The sequence below is a fragment of the Alnus glutinosa genome, chromosome 5 (assembly GCF_958979055.1).
Source record: "Alnus glutinosa chromosome 5, dhAlnGlut1.1, whole genome shotgun sequence".
Lineage (NCBI taxonomy): Eukaryota > Viridiplantae > Streptophyta > Magnoliopsida > Fagales > Betulaceae > Alnus > Alnus glutinosa.
In genome coordinates this window covers 32,172,349-32,193,978 of record NC_084890.1, presented here as the reverse complement: position 1 = coordinate 32,193,978, position 21,630 = coordinate 32,172,349, and the positions used below count along the sequence as shown (strand labels likewise).

General features: G+C 33.9%; 3 protein-coding genes across 4 annotated transcripts; all 3 read right to left on the bottom strand.

Moving 5' to 3' along the window:
• Positions 1–4,242: 4,242 nt before the first annotated feature.
• Positions 4,243–9,468, bottom strand: LOC133869431 (uncharacterized). The gene is made up of 10 exons (XM_062306422.1): positions 9,231–9,468; positions 9,074–9,130; positions 8,909–8,971; positions 8,758–8,826; positions 8,496–8,588; positions 6,244–6,348; positions 6,095–6,172; positions 5,572–5,700; positions 4,733–4,838; positions 4,243–4,456 (listed from the first exon to the last, which is right to left on the bottom strand). The coding sequence occupies exons 1-10, from the start codon at positions 9,327–9,329 to the stop codon at positions 4,266–4,268; spliced, it is 990 nt and encodes a 329-aa protein (XP_062162406.1). The 5' UTR covers positions 9,330–9,468; the 3' UTR covers positions 4,243–4,265.
• Positions 9,469–13,240: 3,772 nt separating this feature from the next.
• Positions 13,241–16,541, bottom strand: LOC133869631 (uncharacterized). Of its 2 annotated transcripts, none has more exons than XM_062306679.1 (3): positions 16,329–16,541; positions 15,912–16,021; positions 13,241–13,714 (listed from the first exon to the last, which is right to left on the bottom strand). In XM_062306679.1, exons 2-3 carry the CDS (start codon positions 16,006–16,008, stop codon positions 13,494–13,496), a joined length of 318 nt encoding a protein of 105 aa, XP_062162663.1. In that variant the 5' UTR covers positions 16,009–16,021; positions 16,329–16,541; the 3' UTR covers positions 13,241–13,493. The 2 variants fall into 2 exon arrangements, with proteins under 2 accessions (XP_062162663.1, XP_062162665.1); XM_062306681.1 differs by having other exon boundaries at positions 15,912–16,014.
• A 2,980-nt stretch (positions 16,542–19,521) lies between these two features.
• On the bottom strand, positions 19,522–21,339 carry LOC133869272 (uncharacterized). The gene is made up of 5 exons (XM_062306226.1): positions 21,187–21,339; positions 20,960–21,046; positions 20,678–20,803; positions 20,373–20,531; positions 19,522–19,932 (listed from the first exon to the last, which is right to left on the bottom strand). Exons 1-5 carry the CDS (start codon positions 21,337–21,339, stop codon positions 19,522–19,524), a joined length of 936 nt encoding a protein of 311 aa, XP_062162210.1.
• Positions 21,340–21,630: the final 291 nt, after the last annotated feature.

The following is a 21,630-nucleotide window of genomic DNA, read 5'->3' as shown; positions in this document are numbered from 1 at the left end:
GTTTACTAGGCAAAAATATAATTTCTAATACTACTAAAAAGGAAATCATAAGGAAAATGCTAACATGGGCAGCCTGGTTGGTTATGGGCTCCCCTCCCATCCGCATGCAAATACAACCCTTATCCATGAGAAGAAAAATCTGCCGCATGCACCCACATGCTTGCTGTTAAGTCAAGATAGGTGAGGGTGGAGTCAACACGGGCTCCACATAACGATTCCATTGGAAGATGTACCAAACAAAATTCAAAGATTCCACCTGTTCAAAAGAATACAGATCCAAAAAGTCATCAAGTTCTCCGATAAGAATATCTTCCTTGTAGGGCTGTCCAGACAAATACAGCTATTGGTTGGGACAAACGGATGATGCCAACAAGTTTAATATTTTGTTTAGAACAAATGCAGAGAGCTTGTTTGGCAAGGATCCGGCTTCAGTGTTGTAGTGAAAAACTACAGCACAGTTGCTGTTAAAATATGAATGGCTCAGATTTTATTCAGACTTTCTTAATTAAAACTGTGTCGCTTGAGCTTCACAGCAAATCGTTTTTTTTTAGAGGATTTTTTTTGTCAATTTTTTCATGCCTGAAGATGTTCAAAGCTCAGATTTATTATTATTAGGAGAAAAGTGTTCATGAAGGAAACATGATATTCCTTGATCAGAATATTTGTTGATATTCCTTAATAAGAGAAGGAAACATGTGACTCCGTGAGACACTAAAACAGAAAAGGAAAAAGATAAAGAAAAAGATAGACACGATAAGGACCGCCCAATGCCTATCACTGTACGCATGGCTGGGAATACGGTGGTAGCCCCAAACGGCGTCAAGATGTTAGAAAAGATAAACGAAATCAGAAAAACGAAATGCTCGTAAGGCGCGTTATAAAGTCGTTTTTCTTAAGAAATTATTTATCCCCACCAGAAAGGTATGCAAAAAGGTTACAACAAATATTTCTCCAGGATACAATGGAGCCCAGAATCCTCTATTTGTTTAATTGCGTTTTGCACTAATGAAAAATTAAACCCGAACACTTTCAGATTTTTCTATTATAGCAAGAGACAGATAGAGACTTTTTTTTTAATTTTAAATACAGAAGGTATCAAAAAAAGCATTGAAGATAAAAGAAATTTTATTATTTCTTTTATTAAACACTGTACATCAGTTATTTATGTATATTTTCTGATAAATGGACAGTAGTTACTTCTGTATAATATTGAAATAACTGCTAATCCAACCGTCCATAACTTCTTAAGTAACAGTCATAAACTGCTGTTTTAACAGACACTTAAATCTGACCATCAGATCAAATAACTGTCTATGATTGATTAATAATAACTATTAGATCGTTATTAATTAATCTCAACTAATTAGATCAAATGTGATTTGACCTTACAGTTTATTTATTTGATTGTCCAGTAAATCCAACCACTGGATTTACCTAAGAAGCATCCTATGGTTTAGATTAAACCACTAGATCAATTGATCAGGACCATCCAAAATCGAAAGGTCATGATTAGATCGCTCCGAGCTCCGATGCAAAGTGCGCCATCAAAGCGCCACTAGCGCCCTACAGCCCACTACCACGCGCGCGTGCGCGTCCGGTGCTTCGCACTGTACTAGAGTATACACGTTAGAGTATACACCCAAGCATTACTTTAAATGCTTAAAGTATGTTGGTCCTTATAAATGCCAACTTCAGTTTCTCTTTTTCCCATGTGGGACTATCTTCATTTAATGCTCTTTAACACCTTTCTTTTAAATCATTCTCAAGACACAAAATAAATATATATACATATTAATTTTGAAAATACTTGAACACAAGTCACAAAAGAAAAAAGACGATTTGCTGTGAAGCTTAAACGACACAGTTTTAATTAAAAAAGTCTGAATAAAATCTGGGCCACTCATATTTTAACAGTAGATATGCTGCAGCTTTTCACTACAGCGTTGAAGCCGGATCCGTTTGGCAAATAGTTGTAATTGTGAAATATTTGTTTGAATAGTAATAAAAAGTGATTGATGTGATATAAGGTATAAAAAAGTTTGAAATTATTTTATAGAAAAGTGAAAAAGTTTTGTTTTGTAGAATTTTTTTTATTTGAATAATAATAAAAAATTATTGATGTGATATAAAAAGTAAAAAAAAAAAAAAGAGTATTTTTTATTTGACTATTTTGGGAGAAGTGAAAAAAATAGAGGGAGAATGAGAATTGTTTGTCAAACAAGCTCAAAATTTTCTACAATCTCAACGATCCGAACTATTCTCCCTCAAACCATCACTCCTGTAATAGTTAAACATCTTGGTCTCCCTATCCTGTTTGGTAAGTCTAAAATGGCAATTTTCTCCAAAATATTGGACAAAATACAAGATAAAATTGAAGGTTGGAGATCTAAAACATTGTTTCAAGCAGACAAAGCTATCACGGTAAAGGCAGTAGCCTTTGCTATTCCATCCTATGCTATGAGCTCTTTCATGCTTCTAGATGGTCTCTGTCATAAATTGGATAAGGCCTTCTGTTTGTTTATTGGCTATATTCTGTTGATAAAATCACTACCATATTAGGATACGGCTGAAACAGGAATACCGTAATTCAGAGAATTTTCCAGAGATATTCAGAATATTTTCTCCAATATGGAAATGGCCTAATATGACAAGTTCAGTGTCACAAATATCAAGAAATGTGATTTCCGAAAATCAAGGAAGATTCTAACATGAAGTCTGGTTGAAAAATGTTCACATATAGGTACGTGTCAGAGTTAAAGGTACGACTACTGCATCGGATTATGTAAGTATTACTGCCTTGTAACTAGTTTTGTCTTCTGAATAGTGAATTTCTTGAGTTTGGCTGCCCCGGAGTGGTTTTTCTCTTGATTAGAGTTTTCACTTCGTCAACAAAATATTTGTCTTCTTTAAATTCTGTATTAATATTTTGTTGCACTGTTGATCACACACTCGCATTAATTAGGAGTCACAGGTTATATTTTTCACCCTTAAAAATTTCTGGTGGAGCTTTCCAAAGGACAAAGCAAATTATGCCGCAACCAAACTACATTCTGGTTGCATTCTCATCCTCTCCCTTTTATCTGGTTCTTTTCCTCCATGTTTTGGAAAAGACTCCCCTCCACCTTCTTTGTTCCCTAGCTTTATGTTTCTTTCCTATTAGAGCATTCCTAGTAAGCTCTCCAAATTTTAGATAAAAAAACTTACTATTTTTAACAAACTTTCTATATCAAACTCTCCAAATATTTCTCTATTTCAACTAGATATTAATTTTTTTTTATTGGTTTTAAGCAACTACTCCTAACAAATGAAGAGAGAGAGGAAAAGTAAAAAGTGAAGTGAGAGGAGAGAGAAATGATTAAATATTCAATAGATCATGAAATTTGTGAGCCAAATTTGGAGTGAAATTCTGACAAGAGCCAAAATAGAGAAATTATAAAAAGTTTGTTGAAGTGAATATTTTTGAATTTTTCACCAAATTTTGCTGAAAATTTTGAAATTGAGAGCTCGCTAGAGATGCTCTTACTGTACTTTAATATATATATATATATATATATGCTTACGAATACCTACCTATCTCTGCATCCAGGCAAGCCTCCAATTTCAATGCTACATGGTATATTGACGGAAAAGAGCCACATTTGGGGAAAAAAGGAGTCAAGGGTGGGTTATCATATCTGCCTCAGTTCCCACTCAAATAATTTGTTTCCAAAGGACAAATAAAGAAAATATAATTTGACAATGACTACACTATGATTCTACCTTTATTAAATTAGACATACATATCCATACCAAACTTTCTTTTTGACTAATCAGAACTATCCTTTTCTTCAATCTCATGATTCTTTTAGGAAAGAGTAACGTTATTTTTCATGCCCATTTATCACATCTATTTTATATTGACTGATGTAACGCGTTTTTAAGTAGTTTTTGTTTTTTTTTTAAGTGTCTAACATGATAAACTACTTAAAATGCATAATGTCAGCTGTTGTGAATTGGGTGTGAATTAACAAACGCACTGCTTTTTTGGCAAACAAGTTGAACAGCACATCCAGGCAAGCCCATGTGGAGTTGTTGGGGTGCAATCTCATGCTGACGGCGACCACAACAACATTCTTTAGCATAACTCCATTATAAAGTGCAGGGGCCAGCCACAATGGAATAGGCTAAGGTGTAACTCAAAGGTTTAGCCTGCCAGAACTAGAAAAGGTTCAAAACTGTGTTAAAGAATTCTTTTTTTTATTAAAAAAAAAAATAGAGGTGAAGTCTCATCTCAAGGATTTCCAAGCCTTGCACATTTTGTTAGTGAGATATCTAACAGAATTTACACCACCAACGGTCAGTAGCCCAGAGATGGCCTGCCTTGCACTTGAAACCATGACCTTTTGCCTCAGAACCTTCTGCATGCATTTTGCAGCCTCTTCTCTCGAGCCAATCAAAACTTCATGTATAACTTGACCTTCAATTGTTCAAAAAGAAGTTATTATCAACTCAACTTTGGCATAATTATGAAACTATCGTCTAATTTAGTGTAACACGGTAACACCATTGCTTGTCATCTAACATCCAAATGGATGTCTGAAAATGAATGACGCAAATCATGTTTTACCCATTAAAATTGAGTGCACAAAGTTGGGATGTGTGTAATGTGTAGAGATGAAACTATGGAATCTATTTGCTTCTTCACAAACCACTCTTTACTAAAAATCCGCTGAAGATGAGTTGAAGCTCATACCAGAGTCACTCAGCCTTTTCTTCTCTCCTAGCCTCATGCCCATTTGGCTTCTGACCATTGGTGGAAGACTATTAACAAGATGGCGAGCTACTGATAAGCCACAATCCTGTTCTAAGAGGAAAAAAAGCATTTAAACTTAGGGATCAACTCTGGAAGTGAGAATGTTATAACAGACACAGTTTGATAGCTCTCTCCATGAAATTTTTTATTACTACCTTTTCCTAAAAGAAATCCTATCCATGAATGAATTCAAAAAAGAACAAGATATTTACTTTTGGAAAATGGCATTGGGCTTGAGATAAAATATCATAGCTTTTGAAAAACTAAGCATTTTCCAGAAGCTCAAAACTAGTATCTAGCTTAGAGTAATGAATCATCAAGTATGCAATCAAGAAGTTAATGAAGACCGAAAACTCCATACAAGGAACTAGTTTTTACTCTATGCTGGAATTTCAACTGTTTCATGCGCAGATGAAAGGCACAAAAATACTAAAAACACTGCAAGTATCATAGTTTCCGTAGAAAAGGCACTGCAGAAAGAGCAGAAAGAAAAGCCAGCATTTTGTAGTCATAGTAAATGGGCGTCCAAACGCTTATACAACTAATTCTTACATCAATATTGCTTGCTTGATGATGTCAACATTAGAAAAGGAAGTAGAAACTTTTATACTAAACCTTGCAACTATATTTCATGCCTGAGTTCAAGGCCCCAAACATATTTGATTCATTAAGCAGCAAATGAGGTTAGAACGTTGAGGTATCTCTAGAACATAACATAAAAAATCAAAGATGGTATATGGAATCATCTTTCAAATGAGAACTTGAGGATCTAAGCAGACCTGGGAAATATTTGTTTGGCAACTTCCAGATGACGTGAGTCTCAACAACTCTTTAGCCTCATACTCTTCAAGAAATGACTTATACCTGGACTGGAATAAATCAAATTGCCCTTGTACAATCTTCTTCACCTGGGAACATTATATAAATGAACTGAACTTTTGTAAGAACAAAGGAAATATGTTGTTAATAAGAGACATCCAATAAGCAGTTACAATGGAAAAACAAGTAATGAAGTGGATGTTAAAAACCAGCACTTAAGGAACTTCCTGTTCTAGCTGTTAGAAATGTATAATATGTCTTCCACAGGCATATCTTGTATAAACTCATAGCAAAATGATTATTCACTAAAAATAGTCCATAAGTTTGGCCAATTATTAATTAATCGCAGCCAAATCAGAGCAGCATATAATTTCAGCAGATCCAATAGATGCAAAGTAGCAAGCAAGCATAAAGATGTTAATGCCATGAAAGGCTATAAGCAGTTTCTCTCTGAAGATCTATTTGAGATCTGTCAACCATTACCTTATTTCTGTCCTCAGCAAAAAGCATACGCAAATCACCCATATATGAGAGGCTACATATTTTGGCATACAGATCTTCCTGCATGAAGATATAATTACTTATGAATTCTAGAAGTTCTAGAGAGGCCAACAATTGAAAACGAAGCAAACCTCAGTAAATTTTGGTGGCAGAAGGAGGAGGGCAGCAGAGATTGCAGCCCTCAAATTAGAAGAGTTTACATTTTCTATATCCAGATTATCCACAAGTATACGGACCTGTAAAAAAATTGAAACTTCCTTGACATTTCGATAACAAAGAAAAAAAATGAGGCAATGACCACAATTGTGATCACAGATTAGGAGCATCAGGTAAACACAATGCAGAGGAAGTTTGAGACAGGCAATGCAAGCAGAGTTTGAGAAACTGGGACATTGCAGGAAGTAAACAGCAGAAGAAAGAGTCCCCTTACTAATATGATCAAATAACACACTAAATTAGTCAACATCTATATATTGATGTACTTTATGCAGAATCTAAATGGAAGTCTGTACATGCAGATGCTACTCAACTATGAAGCATATTATGGTTGGGTATGAAATTATGAAAAAAATGATTTTTTTTTCTCCAAACAACATCAACAAAGAACCATTCAGTAACTCACTTTTCTGTATCCACATTTATTGAACTACCAAAAACAAAAACAGAAAAAAGAAAGATGACTGGAGAAAGAAAAGGAGGGAGGTTGAAGAAAAAGAAAAAGATCCCCTAAAGGGGCAATCAAGCAAGAGGAAAAAACTCAATAGCCTCTGATGTTGCCCACATTCCATGAAAGCCGAAGGCACTTCAAACATTCACTTCATTTCCTGCCTCTAATATCAGCAGTTACTGCAACCTAACACGTTTTGAACACTTTGGCTCATATACTTCAAGCTAAATGAAATTTTGCTTTCTTGCATTTTTCTCTTTCGTTTTCTATGTAAAATCTGTTTAATCCACAAATGAAACCTAATTTAACATCATTATCATCAAGTTTTGAGCCCTACTGGCATGTGGCCAGGATTGCACCATGTTGGAACTAACACACAGTGGCAATGGCACCGGAGGCACAGTAAGCATGTGGAAAATATCAGCTACTAATTCTGGTTATGGGAGGGGTGGCACTTGCCTTTTCTTATGGGATGGTAGAATAACTTGACAAGTATCTTGGGTTGCGCCCCTTTGCGCTTTTTAATAAATTGCAATTACTTATCAAAAAAAAAAAAACTTGACAAGTATCAAGTAGTGTTACTAAAGTTAGTGACTTTCATCAATGACTTTATAATACAAGCACTTAAATTTAAAGCAAAACTTGGATATGGTTTAGGAATATTCAAAAGATTTGGAGGCATAATCAATTCCCCCCACTTGTTACTGTCAAAAATTAACAACTGCCAACCAGGTGTGATTGAACATACAATTTTGGCTTCTATGTGGCTGCCAAAAATCATAATGAAGTGAATTTTAAAAACAAAATCAAGTTGGAGGCACAGAAAACCACACGGTCCCAATATTTTGGTGTGTCTCAAAAACCTCCTTGGAGAAAAATTCACATAAGTTTCTTATAATATATTTTTGAAAAACGTTTAATCAAATAGATGAAACACCAAAACCATGATTGTTTATGGCCCTTTATGACAAATCAGTACATCAATAATTTCAACAGCTAGTCTGACATTACATGGAACTATAATTTCAAGTAGTAACTTGTTTTACAACATTAAGTCTTTCCCAGGCAAGACCATACATGTATTATCTGCCATCTACTTATTAGTCCATAATACTTTTTTTGCCTCAATTTTATTAGAACTACTATGAAGAATAGTATTTGTGATTTTTAAAGGGGAAAACTAGTTCTCTGGCCTTATGATGATTTTTTTAGTAAGACACAGCCTATTTAAGCTTTAGCAAAGACTTTCCCAAGAACTTTCGAATCTCAAACAATGCTGCACATTGTTAAGTTAACAAGCACTTCTAGATGAGGAAAATTATTTTAAGCTATGGTATAAATATTCTAGTTTATTAAAGGATTTCTCTCGTACTTGAAAGGGATTGCAGTATAAACAACTAAGTAATTAATTAACTACTTATGAATAAGAGCAAGCATGATCAGTGAAAAAGAAATTTCAAGTGTTTGAACTTTTAATTTCTGTTTTTGGTTCTTCTGAATGAATTTGTATCACATTTTGCAACACGTTCTCATAAATAGCATATAATGACGGATTGAAAAAAGAGATGGATACAAAATACAGAAACATTATAAAACATTCATTAGAAAGTTGACGACTTATTGGACATAGATAGATGTTTTGTTGTATTATTTCCAGGCAAAGAAATGAAGACACATAAAAATAAATGATTTCTAAAAGCCATAGGGAGGACATACCGGTTTTTGTAAACGACCACTCAAGTAGAATCTCTCCCAATTCAGTATGTCTTGAACCAAGTCATGCATCCGAACAACCCCATATTTGAGCATCTGTTACATTTGCTTAAATGTGACGATTACAAGACACTCAGAGAACATTGCATGCGATGCCAGGATATAGGATAAAATGTTAATGCACGTAAAATTCTAACATACAGAGCAGGTGCCCACACAGTCAGAGACACAGCTCATGAGTTTGCAAGGATTGAATGGCCAATACCTTGTCATTCCAACTAACAAAAGGGTTGAAGTGTACTCCAACACCGATTTCATCCGCAATTTGAGTAATCTAACACAATGAACCGATATATCATATCAGAGACAATGAGAACAAAACCCAACATGATAGAGAAAGAGAGAGAAAACATTACCAGTCTCGCCCCGCCAAGGTGCGCCATCCATGAGGCATAGTGTCTTTTGTTCATTTTTAGATTCTGGGTCGTAGAAAAACAGAAAAACTAAATTCTATAAGACATTCAAACAACCTTTATTCTCTACATGCGAATGAGTAAAAAGGATCCATATTTCGAACTTACCTGAGAATGCCATTGCTCAGGATCCGATACACCAAGAATGTAATCTACCATGGTTGACTAGAACCACAGAAATTCATTAATTCAAATAAAAATTACAAATAAATAAATTTTGAATTTGAGAAGAAAAAGATTGATAAGGACAAAAACAAAGCAGAACCTTGTCATGATTGTTTGGATGAAGAGCTGAGCCGTAGACACAGCAAAAGTCTACAGGAGGAAGAACGTTCAGAAAGCTCTCAAGCTCAGCTTTGTCCATAATGACACTAGCAATTCCGAAGAGGATTTTTTTCAAACAGCTGAACTGCAAAGTGAAGTAGTTCCTCTTGTTTTTGAAAAGTAACCTTTGGAATTTACACGTTATATTAGGGCTACGAAGATTCGGGTTTATTTCGACTCAAGTTTGGCGTGGAGGTCATACAAGTCATTTTGAATTGACTACGTGGTATGATTTCATTGGATATGAAAAGGAATGGATCTTTCTGCAATGGTACTTAATTCCTCCTTTCTACGGACTCAAAAATTAATGTTCCGTTTATTTCGACCTAAAATGTTTTTTGTCATAAAATATTTTCAATGAAATTATTTTTCAGAAAAAACGATTTTCTTGAAAATATTTTTCGGTGTTTAGCTCGTATGAAAAAATCACTAATGACCATTTGTGTTGGATTCCGGACAACTCGCAGAAATTCGAATATATTGGCCAGATTCTGGCAGACCAGTGCCAGATTTCGGCACTGGCCGGATTCCAGCCTGTTTTGTTGGAATCCAACGGCGGTCGCCAGGGCCGGAATCTAGAGATTAGGAACCTTCGATGGTAGATTCGAGCTACCAACAAACTTCAATGCCCAGCGGTAGCAGATTTCCACAAACGTACCTGCAAGAAGGAAGAGTTTAAATTTGAAAAACGATTTACGATTTTTAAAACCGTAAATCGTTTTCCAAAAATTAAAGAAACTTTTATAGTCAAACTGAAAATGACTTTTATTGACCATCATTTTTTATTGTACCAAACACCGGAAAATACAAAAAATGTTTTTCAAAAAATATTTTACGCCCAAACAAATAGAGCATAAAAGAGAAGAAAAGAAAAATCACAAGTAAAAAAAAAAAAAAAAAAAAAAAAAAACTTGAAAACGAGTGGCTTTCTTTTCACCCTTTTTTTTTTTTTTTTTAAAAAAAAAAAAAAAAATTAGAATAAGTTTTCTTCTTAAAAAATTTTGGGTTGCCATCCTGTTCAATCAACTAAATTGATGTACTACATTCTTTTACATGCATCTTTAATAAAATTAACAAGTCATGTGTAATTTTTTAAAAAGTATATATTAATTTAATAGATCGGGTTAAAAGAATTTATTTCAACTAAATTTAAAAACTTTATTTGTAATCAGGCTCAAATTTTACTCTTTTATACCCTACTTATGATTCTATACAAATTTCAAATTGATATAGACAACATAAAAAGTAGGGGTGTAAATCCGAGCCGGTTATAACCGGACCGGAACCGGATCCGGGCACTAACCGGGACCGGAAAACCGGTAACCGGGTAGGTACCCGGTTTTTAAAAACCGGAACCCGGGGTACCCGGTCCCGGTCCCGGTTTCGTGTTTTCCAAATTCCCGGTTAAACCGGGAACCCGGGACCGGGTGTAAATTATTAACAAAAAAAAAATACCCCCCTCCCCTGACCGGTAAGTTAAGTTTGTACTCTTTCCCACAACTTAATTTGGAATAAAATCAAACACTAAATAAGCTAACACTTAAGGCACTATAAATATGAATCCTAGAAATTGTAGATTCTTGCAGAAGCAGCATATTCAGAGATCTGGCAGAAGAGCATAGCAGAAGTGAAAAAAAGGGGTGTTAGTGGATTAAAACCTCAAGTACAAGAGACTGTGTCTCCTTGTCTTCTGCAATCAACTCGAATGCTTGATCCCAAACTGGATTGAGGTTGTTTTCAACAACCTTAGTTTTGACCTTGAATAGTGGCCGAATATACAGAACAACATAAGGATCAGATTTTCCAATCATTTCCATGTTCTTCAAATCACTTGCTTTCACAATCATCAAGGTAAGCTTTCCCTGTGGTTTAAGCTCTAACTCACTGCATAAGAGACAAAGAAAAACATTGCACAACTTGAAAAAAGAGATACTTGATAATTAATCTCTCTCTCTCTCTTCTTGATAAGAAGGTTTCAATTTGATATGGTGCAATGTTGTATAGTTGCTGCAATTTGATATACCCGGATCCGGTCCCGGTTATTGAAAATCCAATAACCGGGACCGGGTTTTCATCCCTAATAAAAAGGACAAACAAAAGATATGAATTGAAGAATAGAGGTATGTCAAGAGAGAGAAGTCAACAATGGTTTGAGAAAAAAACCCTAACTGCCCAAGGTGTACATAGAGCGAATCTTTTCTGAAAAACATCGATTATTTAAAAACTATAGTAGCACCAATCTACTATGAACCGCATAAAAGGAGCCTAGATAGTGGCCATGCATGGGAACCGTAGACCCTTCCACATCCAATCGGTCGAACCACAACTTGGCCTAGCCCCATTAGCCCCACATGATGGGGCCCACATGTGGTGGGTCTCACTTCACGTGAGAGGGAGATATGTAATTTAACTAGTGTTGTTTTAGCACTATCCATAGTATTAACTTACTTTGCAGATTTATATTATCCAAAAATTTAAAACATTCCTCAATTTTATTTTTTTATGAGGTAGACCTTCAAATATTAATTTCCTCACCCTAAATTTTTTATTTTTTATTTTACTTTTGTCCCGCCATAATAAAACTCTTGGTTCCATTCCTATATAACTACTAGGTTTGGGAGCTCGAGTAATGCATTGTCTCCCTCGTGTCCATTAAAAAATGATGTGACTTTTAAAATTATCATTTAATTTGTGATAGATCACTATTAAATTTTGAACCAATAGTGATTTTAAAAGCGTTTAAGCTAGGTGATTTTCAAACTCACGATTAATTAAAGGGATTTTTGTAATTAATTTTAAAACATGAAGAAAATTTTGCCAAATATCCATCGGTGGCGTGAGTTGAGTGGAGATATTTTTGGTTGATTTTGAACTTACTTGATTGTAACAAAACTCTCACAAGTCATGCGATTTTCTCTTAATTTAATGATTAAAAAAAGATTACTTATTCAATTCTAATTTTACTTATACACATGCACATCGGGATTTGTAAATAAAGCTTTATTAGAAAATCAATTAGAGGTTTTATTTGTAAATAAAGCTTTTATCCGTAGAACCTTGTAGAAGAACTATATATACTAGTGTAAAGCTTATGGTAACATTTTGATATTAATTAAAATGAAATGCAATATTAAAGATGTGTTTTCATTTACAAGGAACTTGTCAATAATAAAAAAACAAACATCTATTCTATAAAATTTATGGTCAAATATACCAAGGTAAATTTTCAACTTTATCCAAACATGTTAAAGTTTAAATAAACCGAAAAGCCCACGTACACTTTAATTCATAATGTACCCCCTCCAAACTTTTAATTAGGATAGTGTTCTTTTTAAACTATTAAAACATTGTCAATGTACCTTCAAGTTCATCAAAAAGACTAAAATACCCTTTCAATATTTTCAATAAAACAAAAATACTCTTAAATTTTTGCTCCACTGGTCACTTACTGTATCAAGAAATACTCCTTCCGTTTGCACCTTTGCTTTTCTTTCAGTTTGATGGCTGTGACCTTGGCTTTTGTTTACACTCTGCACGGTTTACTTTTTGTGCTGCTGTTGGGTCTATTGGTTTTTGTGGCTGTAGTATGTCCTTATTGCCTTATACGACTTCAAGAATACAAGTTCGAGATTAATGGCCCTTGGGATGAGGCTAAGCTTTGTTTTGATATAACAGTTTGTTGTAAGGCTTGCAAAAGCCTGCACAACAAACTTCAGAGAAATCACCTTACGATGGTTACATACAATGGATTGGGATACCAGTTCTATCCAAAATTTTGAATTTCATATAAATTTCGACAGGGTAAGAAGTGGAGTTGTGGGGCTTACCTACCCTAGAGAGAAAAAAAGTCTCACATCCTAAGCACCTAGGGCAGGTGAGTCTCAAAAACAGAAATCTAGGCAACCAATAATAGGAATTCGGAATCTTTATCCGGGTTGAAATTCATAGTAATTTGTTGCACCTTGTAAGACAACTCATATAAGACTCACTTGTTCAAATAAATATTAGGTTGTCTAACCGCCTACACTGACATGTGTGTTTCATATCCACTCTCTCACATGTGCCACCAAAATTGAGAGAGAGAAGAAACTAATAACATTCGCAATATAAAACATGACAATTTCATCACGAGGAATCTTAACAATTATCTAGTCACTCCACATTTTCACTTCTTTTTGGTACATGAGAAAGGCTTGAGCTTAAACTAATCTTGTTTCTTTTCGGACTGAGAAGAATCCTCAGCTTGATTTGTGGACCGACTGACACTAGCTTCGGCTTCAGCAAGGAATGCAGGGTCCGGCTCATGTTTATCTGATGGTTCCTTCATTGCCATGTATATATAGAACGCAATAACCACGTTGACTGAGATGACAGCAAGGAAGCCACTCACCAGTGTCAAAGAATAGGGAGACAAATGGGTTGAACCTGTTCAAGATAAGTAAATACTAATTGAGGTCATCTGATTGTAACGCCGAGAGAAGAAACTACATATCTAACCTAATTGCATAGCCCGCCCACCCCCCCCCCCACAAAATCTTAACACAGAATCTGATCAAGTTACACCAAGCACATTGAAAATTAATATGAAAATGACATTTTGCTCTAAAAGAAATGGGATGAAGCTTCATCCAAACAAAACTCTAAAAGCTATGATTGGAAGAAGAAAAAAGCTATGTTCGGAAGAAGAGCAGCCTTTTCTGGAAGAAAATTTGTTTTTTTTTTGCACTCGGTACAAACTCCAAACACCCAAAACATCCATAACTGCAAGGCTTTCGAAATTTAGGATCCAGATTTGACTTTTGAGATGAGTCGGCATAAGAGTTCAGCTAGCAATATCTTAGAGGTCACAAGAACAGATTTACAACTTGCCTGAAAGAGGCTCTAGGACAGCCTTTAAAAGTCACATAAATGGCTTGCATTGACGACTGTAACTAGCAATTTTCCTAGTGACCATAATATGAGATATTGGCTTGCTAAAACATTGGAGTAACTACATGGAAAAGTGGATTTGCCTTTTAGCTAAACTCAAGGGTCCAAATTAGGTGTTGGTTAGAAAATATTTGAGACTTATTTTTTATAAGAAAATGTCCATCCCAATAAAATACTTATGAATAACACCATAATCTCGCAATCATTTAAGGGTTTTGAGATCAATTACTGCTCTAGTTAATAGCCCATATCCACTTTCATTATTCTACTGATGAGAGTGTGCTGCATAACCTGACTTTAACACAAGAGAGACATAAACTTTATAATAATAAATCAAAACGGTGTGTTTTAGACAAAATAAGCCATCCAGGTTATGGAAAAATGATTAATCAGCCCCAAAAGAATAAGATGTGCTACATTCTAATAAGTAAAAAATGTCAAGAAAAGTGATCCAAAATAGAATGCGTTCAAATGGAGAACTAAAATTTTGTATGACTGAAAGAATGCTCCCTTTCCTCTAACATTAAAAATAACCTAAATATTTATTATTAATTCTTTATATGTCCTTTACCATTTCTTAAGTAGATTTTTTTACTAGTACAGATGCACTTCTCATCTATATCAAATGCTAATGATTTAAAGTTTAACGAGAAAAGACAATATATATATATATACTACACAAAAACCATAACATGGAACATTAAGGCTGTAAAGCACATTTAATTTACTAAAAAACTACATTACCATAGAATTTTGATTGCATTGTCGATGATGGAGGAGAACCCAATTAATTCCCACAAATTTAATAAGAACATGGTATACTAGCAACTATAGGTGAAAAGACGTTATCTCCCTCTCTCTCTTGTTTTTCTATTTTTATTTCATTAGAGAGAAAATGGAGAGATGCATAGCGCTTTGCGTTTTTGCATTATTAAAGGGTTTCTGTTTTCCTATTTTCTCTTGGCTGGGCTATACTTTATAGCCAAGACATCTTTAAACTATGAAGCACTCATCATGCCCTGGATAAAATCTTATAATTCAACCTTCTTAAGAAACGAGAAGAAATTAATTTGTCATAGAAGCTCATACAAAATCAATAATGATTCTGGGACAAGATCATATAAACCTATACCAGTCAATGAAATTAAATGGTTTTGGGGTAAGCTTGTTCTACATCAACTTCAACAGCTAGGAGTTCTCTTTGCCATTGATCTCTAATTTTAACATAGAGAAACATTACTCAAATAGAATAATTAACAACTCTGTGGGAGAACCACGATCTCACAACCGGAATCATCATGAACTCAATGTAACTACTTCAACTAAGTTAGCCCCAATATACGATTTCCAGCATCCATTTCTTCTAATTCCTGAACCTTGATTGACTCTATTGTGGCAGATACTAAGCAAAGCTTTTTGTTTATTTGTTTTTTCCCAAACTATTTGAAGTCGAGGGCCTATGATAAATTGCTCACATTCCAAGGCAGATTCAAGATATTTGCATACTCAATTTGATTATGTTTTCTTGGGATTAGGTTCCTCTCAAATTATTTGCCTAAATTTGAGAGAATTCGGTCAGGTGATTGTGAGAGAAAATATAACAGAGAACAAAAACATATATACATTGTCATTAATTTATCCACATTAGAGAACAAAAATGTATGGTTTAGACATTAACACAAGATAGGCTTACCAGGAAGCAAATTATGGTTAAAACCATACAAAATTGCAACAGGAGCAATCCACATAAACATTGACGCAACGAAAAACTTCTTTATCACTCCACCCATCGTTGCCTGCAACCTAGAAAGAATAAATCACAAGCAATAATGTCACAAAGAATATCTGTAAACATGCATTGCTCAAAGGAACGAATAATGTTGTGTCTCCTTGTATTGTTGAAACATGTCCGTTAGTTGGAAACAAATGATTCAAATTTGCCAATAATTTGTTGGGCCTTCCTTAGTTTAATAACATTTCCCATATTTTAGTAACTGACCTTGTAGAAACGATTCATCGAACAGTTGGTGTGCACATTCTAAAAATTACAACTTTAGAGAAAAGTCGAAGTTAAAGCACAGATTAGGAGACGAGATAGAACCAAACTTACCGTATTCGGCTATGGAAGATGGTCTGGGGAAGTGAGCGTGTTCGGCTATGGAAGAAAGGTTTGTGATGACACTGATGAGAGAAAGAACTCGGCTTTGGTCCGGTTGTTGTTTGCTGACATAATCTTCTCTACTATTTTCGCGTGTTCCCGCACGTTATGTCCGCTTTCCTGGAATTCTATTCAAATCTTTGCCATTCTATTCATAAAAAAAAAAAAAAAAAAAAAAATCTTTGCCATTCCACTTTACTTCGTGCCTTCATGGATTAGGCATCTTACACATAATTTTTTATCCTACCTCCTACTATTATTATTATTATTATTATTATTATTATTATTATTATTATTATTTTGTAAATTTACCATTTAATTTGTAGAATTCACATGATTCACCGATCCACTATACGAAAAGAGATGTGGTATTTGTACACACATTATATAGTGTAACAATACTCACATTTCGTGTGGAACCGATAAAGTCTCACATGCATAAGTCTTACACTAAATATGAGCATGTATACAATGTAATGTACACACATTATGTGTACAAATATCATTAGCAATGCAACATAGGTAAAAGATGAGATGGAGAATGATTTTTATCATTTATCTTACTCAGGAGCTGCTCGAGACTAAAATTCAAGTAAAAAAACAAAACGGCTTTATTGAAACACATTGATGTCAAATATACATATTAATCTGTCAAAAGTTCATTGATGATTTTTATTATCAATAGGGGTATTTTAGTGGGCGGTTAAAAACTAATCTGCATTTGCTATTCGCCCATCTGCATGGGTTTCGAGTGAATTTTTAGACCCTAATTCCAGGTACGCAAATATCATATTTGCTATTTGCACATATGGAGGTAGATAGTGAAATATGAGTAGGCGGGGGCAGAATATCTGCCTCCTCAGACCTATATATATAAGAGTAAGACAACCAGGGGGTCCTAGCCAGTAAGAGAATCCTAGCGGCAACAACATCAAGTTCATCAACAACCCATCAGGAAAAGCCACACGTGCAGTAATCGCCGGATTTCGCATGGTGTGGATCATAAAATTCTCTATTTGCAAAGTGCGGATGTACATGCAAAATAAGGGTATATTGCCATATAGTATGGTTTACATTATATTAGAAAGTAAGCACTTGAGAATAAACGCACGTTTGGATGTACATGAAACATTTCTAAAAAATAAAATGTTTTTTTATATATGTATGAAATTGATTTTCAGAAAATAAAAATAAAAATAAAAATAAAAATAAAAAAAAAAACATTTTGCAGAAACTTATTCATGAATCGTTAAATCATTTTCTCTACGAATTAAATTAACCACAAAATAAAAGATGATTAAAACTACATTTGTTTTTCTTATAAATAACAGTGTATGGTTCAAAACAATTGCAAATAACACTCTGAAAACCCTTTGATCTTCTTACATGCATATTCTCTATACGTTGGATGGCCAAGAAAGGGAGTGGGCTCTCTTTCTTACGTGTAGAAATAGAAATATTCAATTTATGTCATCAAAAAGCCTTACATTAATTGGAGTTATTTATATAGTTCAGAAGGGACAAAAAAAGACACAAAGCCTAGTTCTAGTTAAGTTTCTAGTTGCCTCTTGGAATAGATCTCTTCATTACAATACTTAGAAATTGGATGGAGCTATTTTACGGTCATAATTTAATGTTATTATATCTAACGATATAGATGATGGCCCAAGCCAACCATACTTTCTTTTTTCTTTTTTTTTAATAGAAAGCGACCATACTTACAAGTAGTAGAGAGAACCTTCTCAGGAAGAGTGGCATTAAGCCAACTCAAGACATACCGATCTTTCTTTTGCTTGAAGATGTACTCTGAAGTAAGATCGATAGAGGCCTTGCCTTGCCTGCTTTATTAGGCAAAAATTGAGCTGGGCATAATTTTGCACCATCCTGAAACCTAGAGTAATTCTAGACGATATACTCATATTCTTATTGTGTTCTTTCAAAATTGATGTGGCTTCAAAAATCAAAATTTAATAGTGATATATCATAAATCAAATGGTAATTTTAAAAGCCACTTCATTTTTAAAGGGACATAAGTATAATGTCTAGAATTACTCCGAAACCCAACAAATTGTTGTTTCGCAACACAGGTAAAAGCTGAGAAATGCAATTAAATTGACTAATCCTATAACAAGTCCTATTAATTATAATTTAGGAGAAACTTTAATTACACCCCACTAAGTACATATAGACTCTTTTGCAATCATATTTTCGAAGTTTAAAAATTTACGATGTCTATATTTCAAGAATTTTTTCCTTTTAATTTGATTTTTTTTTTTTTGGTTAAAATGTCCAAAATGCCCCGATTAAAAAAATGGTTGAGATTTGAATATATCTGCTTAGTAGAATACCCTCAAAATTCCACAGAATATAAATTCATATGGACTTAATTCATATCCACTTGTGCTAATCGCCATCCTTCTTAAATTTTGTTCATTTTATTAGAATAATTTTATAAATATACTAGAATCATCGTGTCATTATTGTCATTATTATTTGGCTAATCGGAATAGGATCTTATTCCAACTTGTTAATCCTATAACTTCTGTAATTATTACAGTTCGTACGTTAAGGTTTGAAAATGTCCATGTTTTTTCTATTCCATTAATTCCATTATTATTGGGAAATTCTACAAATTTTGTAGCCAATGCAATTTGTATATTAAGCGAGAAGGCCAATTGGACAATATTAATATTTTACGGATTAGGATTTTTTATAATTATTTATCCGAATTTGAAAAAATTTGAGCACGTGATTGTGAGAAACTACTTATAAGACCTACCTGACTAAATAAAAATTAGGCTGCCCAGCTACTTATCCGGTCAGTAAATTTTATAGTTCGATACCTTTTTGTGAACTTATTCTTAATAATAATAATAAATCATAAATGATAACAGCTAAAAAAGGAGAAATTAAGACAACAATAAAGATGTAGTTAAAAAATTTAAAAAAAAAAAAAAAAACCAAAAATGATTCTATCCCTGAAAGATCATGCTCCCTAATATATAAACCCACATATGCAACCCACTTGAATGTGAACAGATCGAACGATGGTACAATATATAACAAACTACATATGGTGACATGAAATATTAAAAATTTGAGAAAACTCATTATTAATTAGGGAAATGGGATTTTAAAATACAACTCAATTAGCTCCTTTGATTCCACCAGGACCATCATATATAATCAGACGTCCACTCTTTTCATTATAATATCCAGCATCTACGATAATGTATATATGTGGATCAGAAGCATACAACTCCGTATCGATTGGATTGACAAAATGAAATTTTTCCTTCTTATATGCACAAGCAATACGCCAACTAACAGATGAAGATCTCGTGTTCCAAGACCACGAATGCGGACGAATACCGGTGCCCATTGGGGGACTAGGTTGGTCTAATGGACTATAAACTTCTCCTCCCCAGTCAGCTTGATTGCCGAACTCACTTAATTTGCCAAATAGAGTCGGGGGCCAAAAACCAACTACGGAATTTTGGTCATTGAAGTACAATGTCCAAAGAAATTTTGTTGAATTTGGTCCGCCACGTATTTCCTAAGTACCATTGGGAATTAACCGAGTAAAAAAATAAATATAGTATTCGAGTATAAGCACATAATTTTCTAACCTTATTGATTCGCAATTTTACGGCATGTTCTTCTGCATCTGGATTAAGGAAGGTCCAGCCTAGAGGTATCTCAGAATTGACTTGTACATATCCAGGACAATCTTGATTAAAACATTGTGTTCTTCCATTAATCTGATAAAGTTCTTTTCTTCTATCAATAAAATTAAATATAATATAAATCCTTTCATAATTATCTACTAAAACCCACCGTGACATGAGTAAATAACCGGGTCTTGTTGTCTTTAAACAATAAGGGATTTACCTGAAAAGAAATTTACCTTATGTCTATTACTTTGTCTGTTGGGATCGATATAGGAAAAATTCATATCTGCTGGAAATTAGCTATTTTTTTACATCAGAGAATTACCGTAAAACCTGTTTTTATACTGTCAAGATCGTTTGAAACTGTCATCCGAAATGCACTATACTGGGATCCAGTAATTCCTCTTGGGTTAACGAAGCGAAAGTATGATTCAATTCCATCAAGCTTTCTATTGGGATCAACTTTTGTTCGAAGTATTGCATACTGCATGAACATAATATGTACGTGAGATTTAGTGAAAAAATAAACCCTTCCTTTTTGGAGCAGAAAAAATAAAACTTACATGATGTCCAGGTTCTTCATCTACATTAATTTGATGGATGTATTTTTGAAAGCATTTTGGTTCTTGCCAAGTCATCTTTACGGACTCTCCTAATCGGAACTGTTCCATAAGGACACCCTATGCCTTTAAGCCCAGTATTTAATAGTGAATTCAAATTGGTTGTCCTTGCTTCTTCAAACAACTTACGTTTCATCTATAATAATACTCTAAAATGTTAGAACAATATCAATGGTATGTGTTACAATATATTGAAAATATAATATATTTTTCGTATATTCTAACGGTATGAAATTAATAGGATTGTTAAAAAAAAAAAAAAAAAAAAAAAAGGTTTTAGTAATATTTCAACCTCAAATGTAATATTCTTCCAAAAAGGGTGATTAAAGCCGGGTTGTTTGTAGAAATCAATACAGTCGTATATATCTCCATCTCCTGTCTGTAGTTGTCAAATTAAATAATTGTAGATTAGAAAGTCATAACAATCATTAGTTCAATATTATTTGCATCATATATATAAAAAATTAACTTATAAAAAAAAACTTAATAATTAAAAGGAGTAACTTCAAGAGATCATACTTGAATGCTTTTAATTGCAGACTTCTTAAGATTTACAAGTTGCTTCTTGAATTCCAACTCTTCTTTTGTAGATAATCCCCAGTTGGCTTCGGCGAAATTGTTGCAAGCATGGAGAAAACACAAGAAAACTATTATGTCCACCCTTGAAGCCATGGTTGACAGATTGGTTTGCCAAAACTGAATTTGTTACCCATATATATAAGACCAGCAGTAAGGAAATGACATTACAAAGCAAGAAGGTAAAATATGGATTATGATCCTCTATAATTATTTGTTCGAATTTGAGAGAATTCAGACAGATAATTATAGAGAATCATAATCCACAAAACATCGATATGGTGCAACGGGCCTTGATATACAAATTGCATTAATTACAAAATTTGTAAGATTTTCCAATAATAATGACATTAATGGAAGAGTAAAAACATGGACATTTTCAAACCT

What these genes read in the sequence shown, in the direction of transcription:
- LOC133869272 (XM_062306226.1), bottom strand. Translation starts at nt 21,339, where the DNA reads ATGGCTTCAAGGGTGGACATAATAGTTTTCTTGTGTTTTCTCCATGCT. An exon ending in GGAAGAATATTACATTTGAG is followed by an intron (nt 20,804 to 20,959) that starts GTTGAAATATTA and finishes GTATTATTATAG; the next exon opens with ATGAAACGTAAGTTGTTTGA. An exon ending in GAGTCCGTAAAGATGACTTG is followed by an intron (nt 20,532 to 20,677) that starts GCAAGAACCAAA and finishes ATGTTCATGCAG; the next exon opens with TATGCAATACTTCGAACAAA.
- LOC133869431 (XM_062306422.1), bottom strand. Translation starts at nt 9,329, where the DNA reads ATGGACAAAGCTGAGCTTGAGAGCTTTCTGAACGTTCTTCCTCCTGTA. An exon ending in TTGCTGAGGACAGAAATAAG is followed by an intron (nt 5,701 to 6,094) that starts GTAATGGTTGAC and finishes TAATGTTCCCAG; the next exon opens with GTGAAGAAGATTGTACAAGG. An exon ending in GCCAAACAAATATTTCCCAG is followed by an intron (nt 4,839 to 5,571) that starts GTCTGCTTAGAT and finishes CTCTTAGAACAG; the next exon opens with GATTGTGGCTTATCAGTAGC.
- LOC133869631 (XM_062306679.1), bottom strand. Translation starts at nt 16,008, where the DNA reads ATGGGTGGAGTGATAAAGAAGTTTTTCGTTGCGTCAATGTTTATGTGG. An exon ending in TAACCATAATTTGCTTCCTG is followed by an intron (nt 13,715 to 15,911) that starts GTAAGCCTATCT and finishes TATCTTGAACAG; the next exon opens with GTTCAACCCATTTGTCTCCC.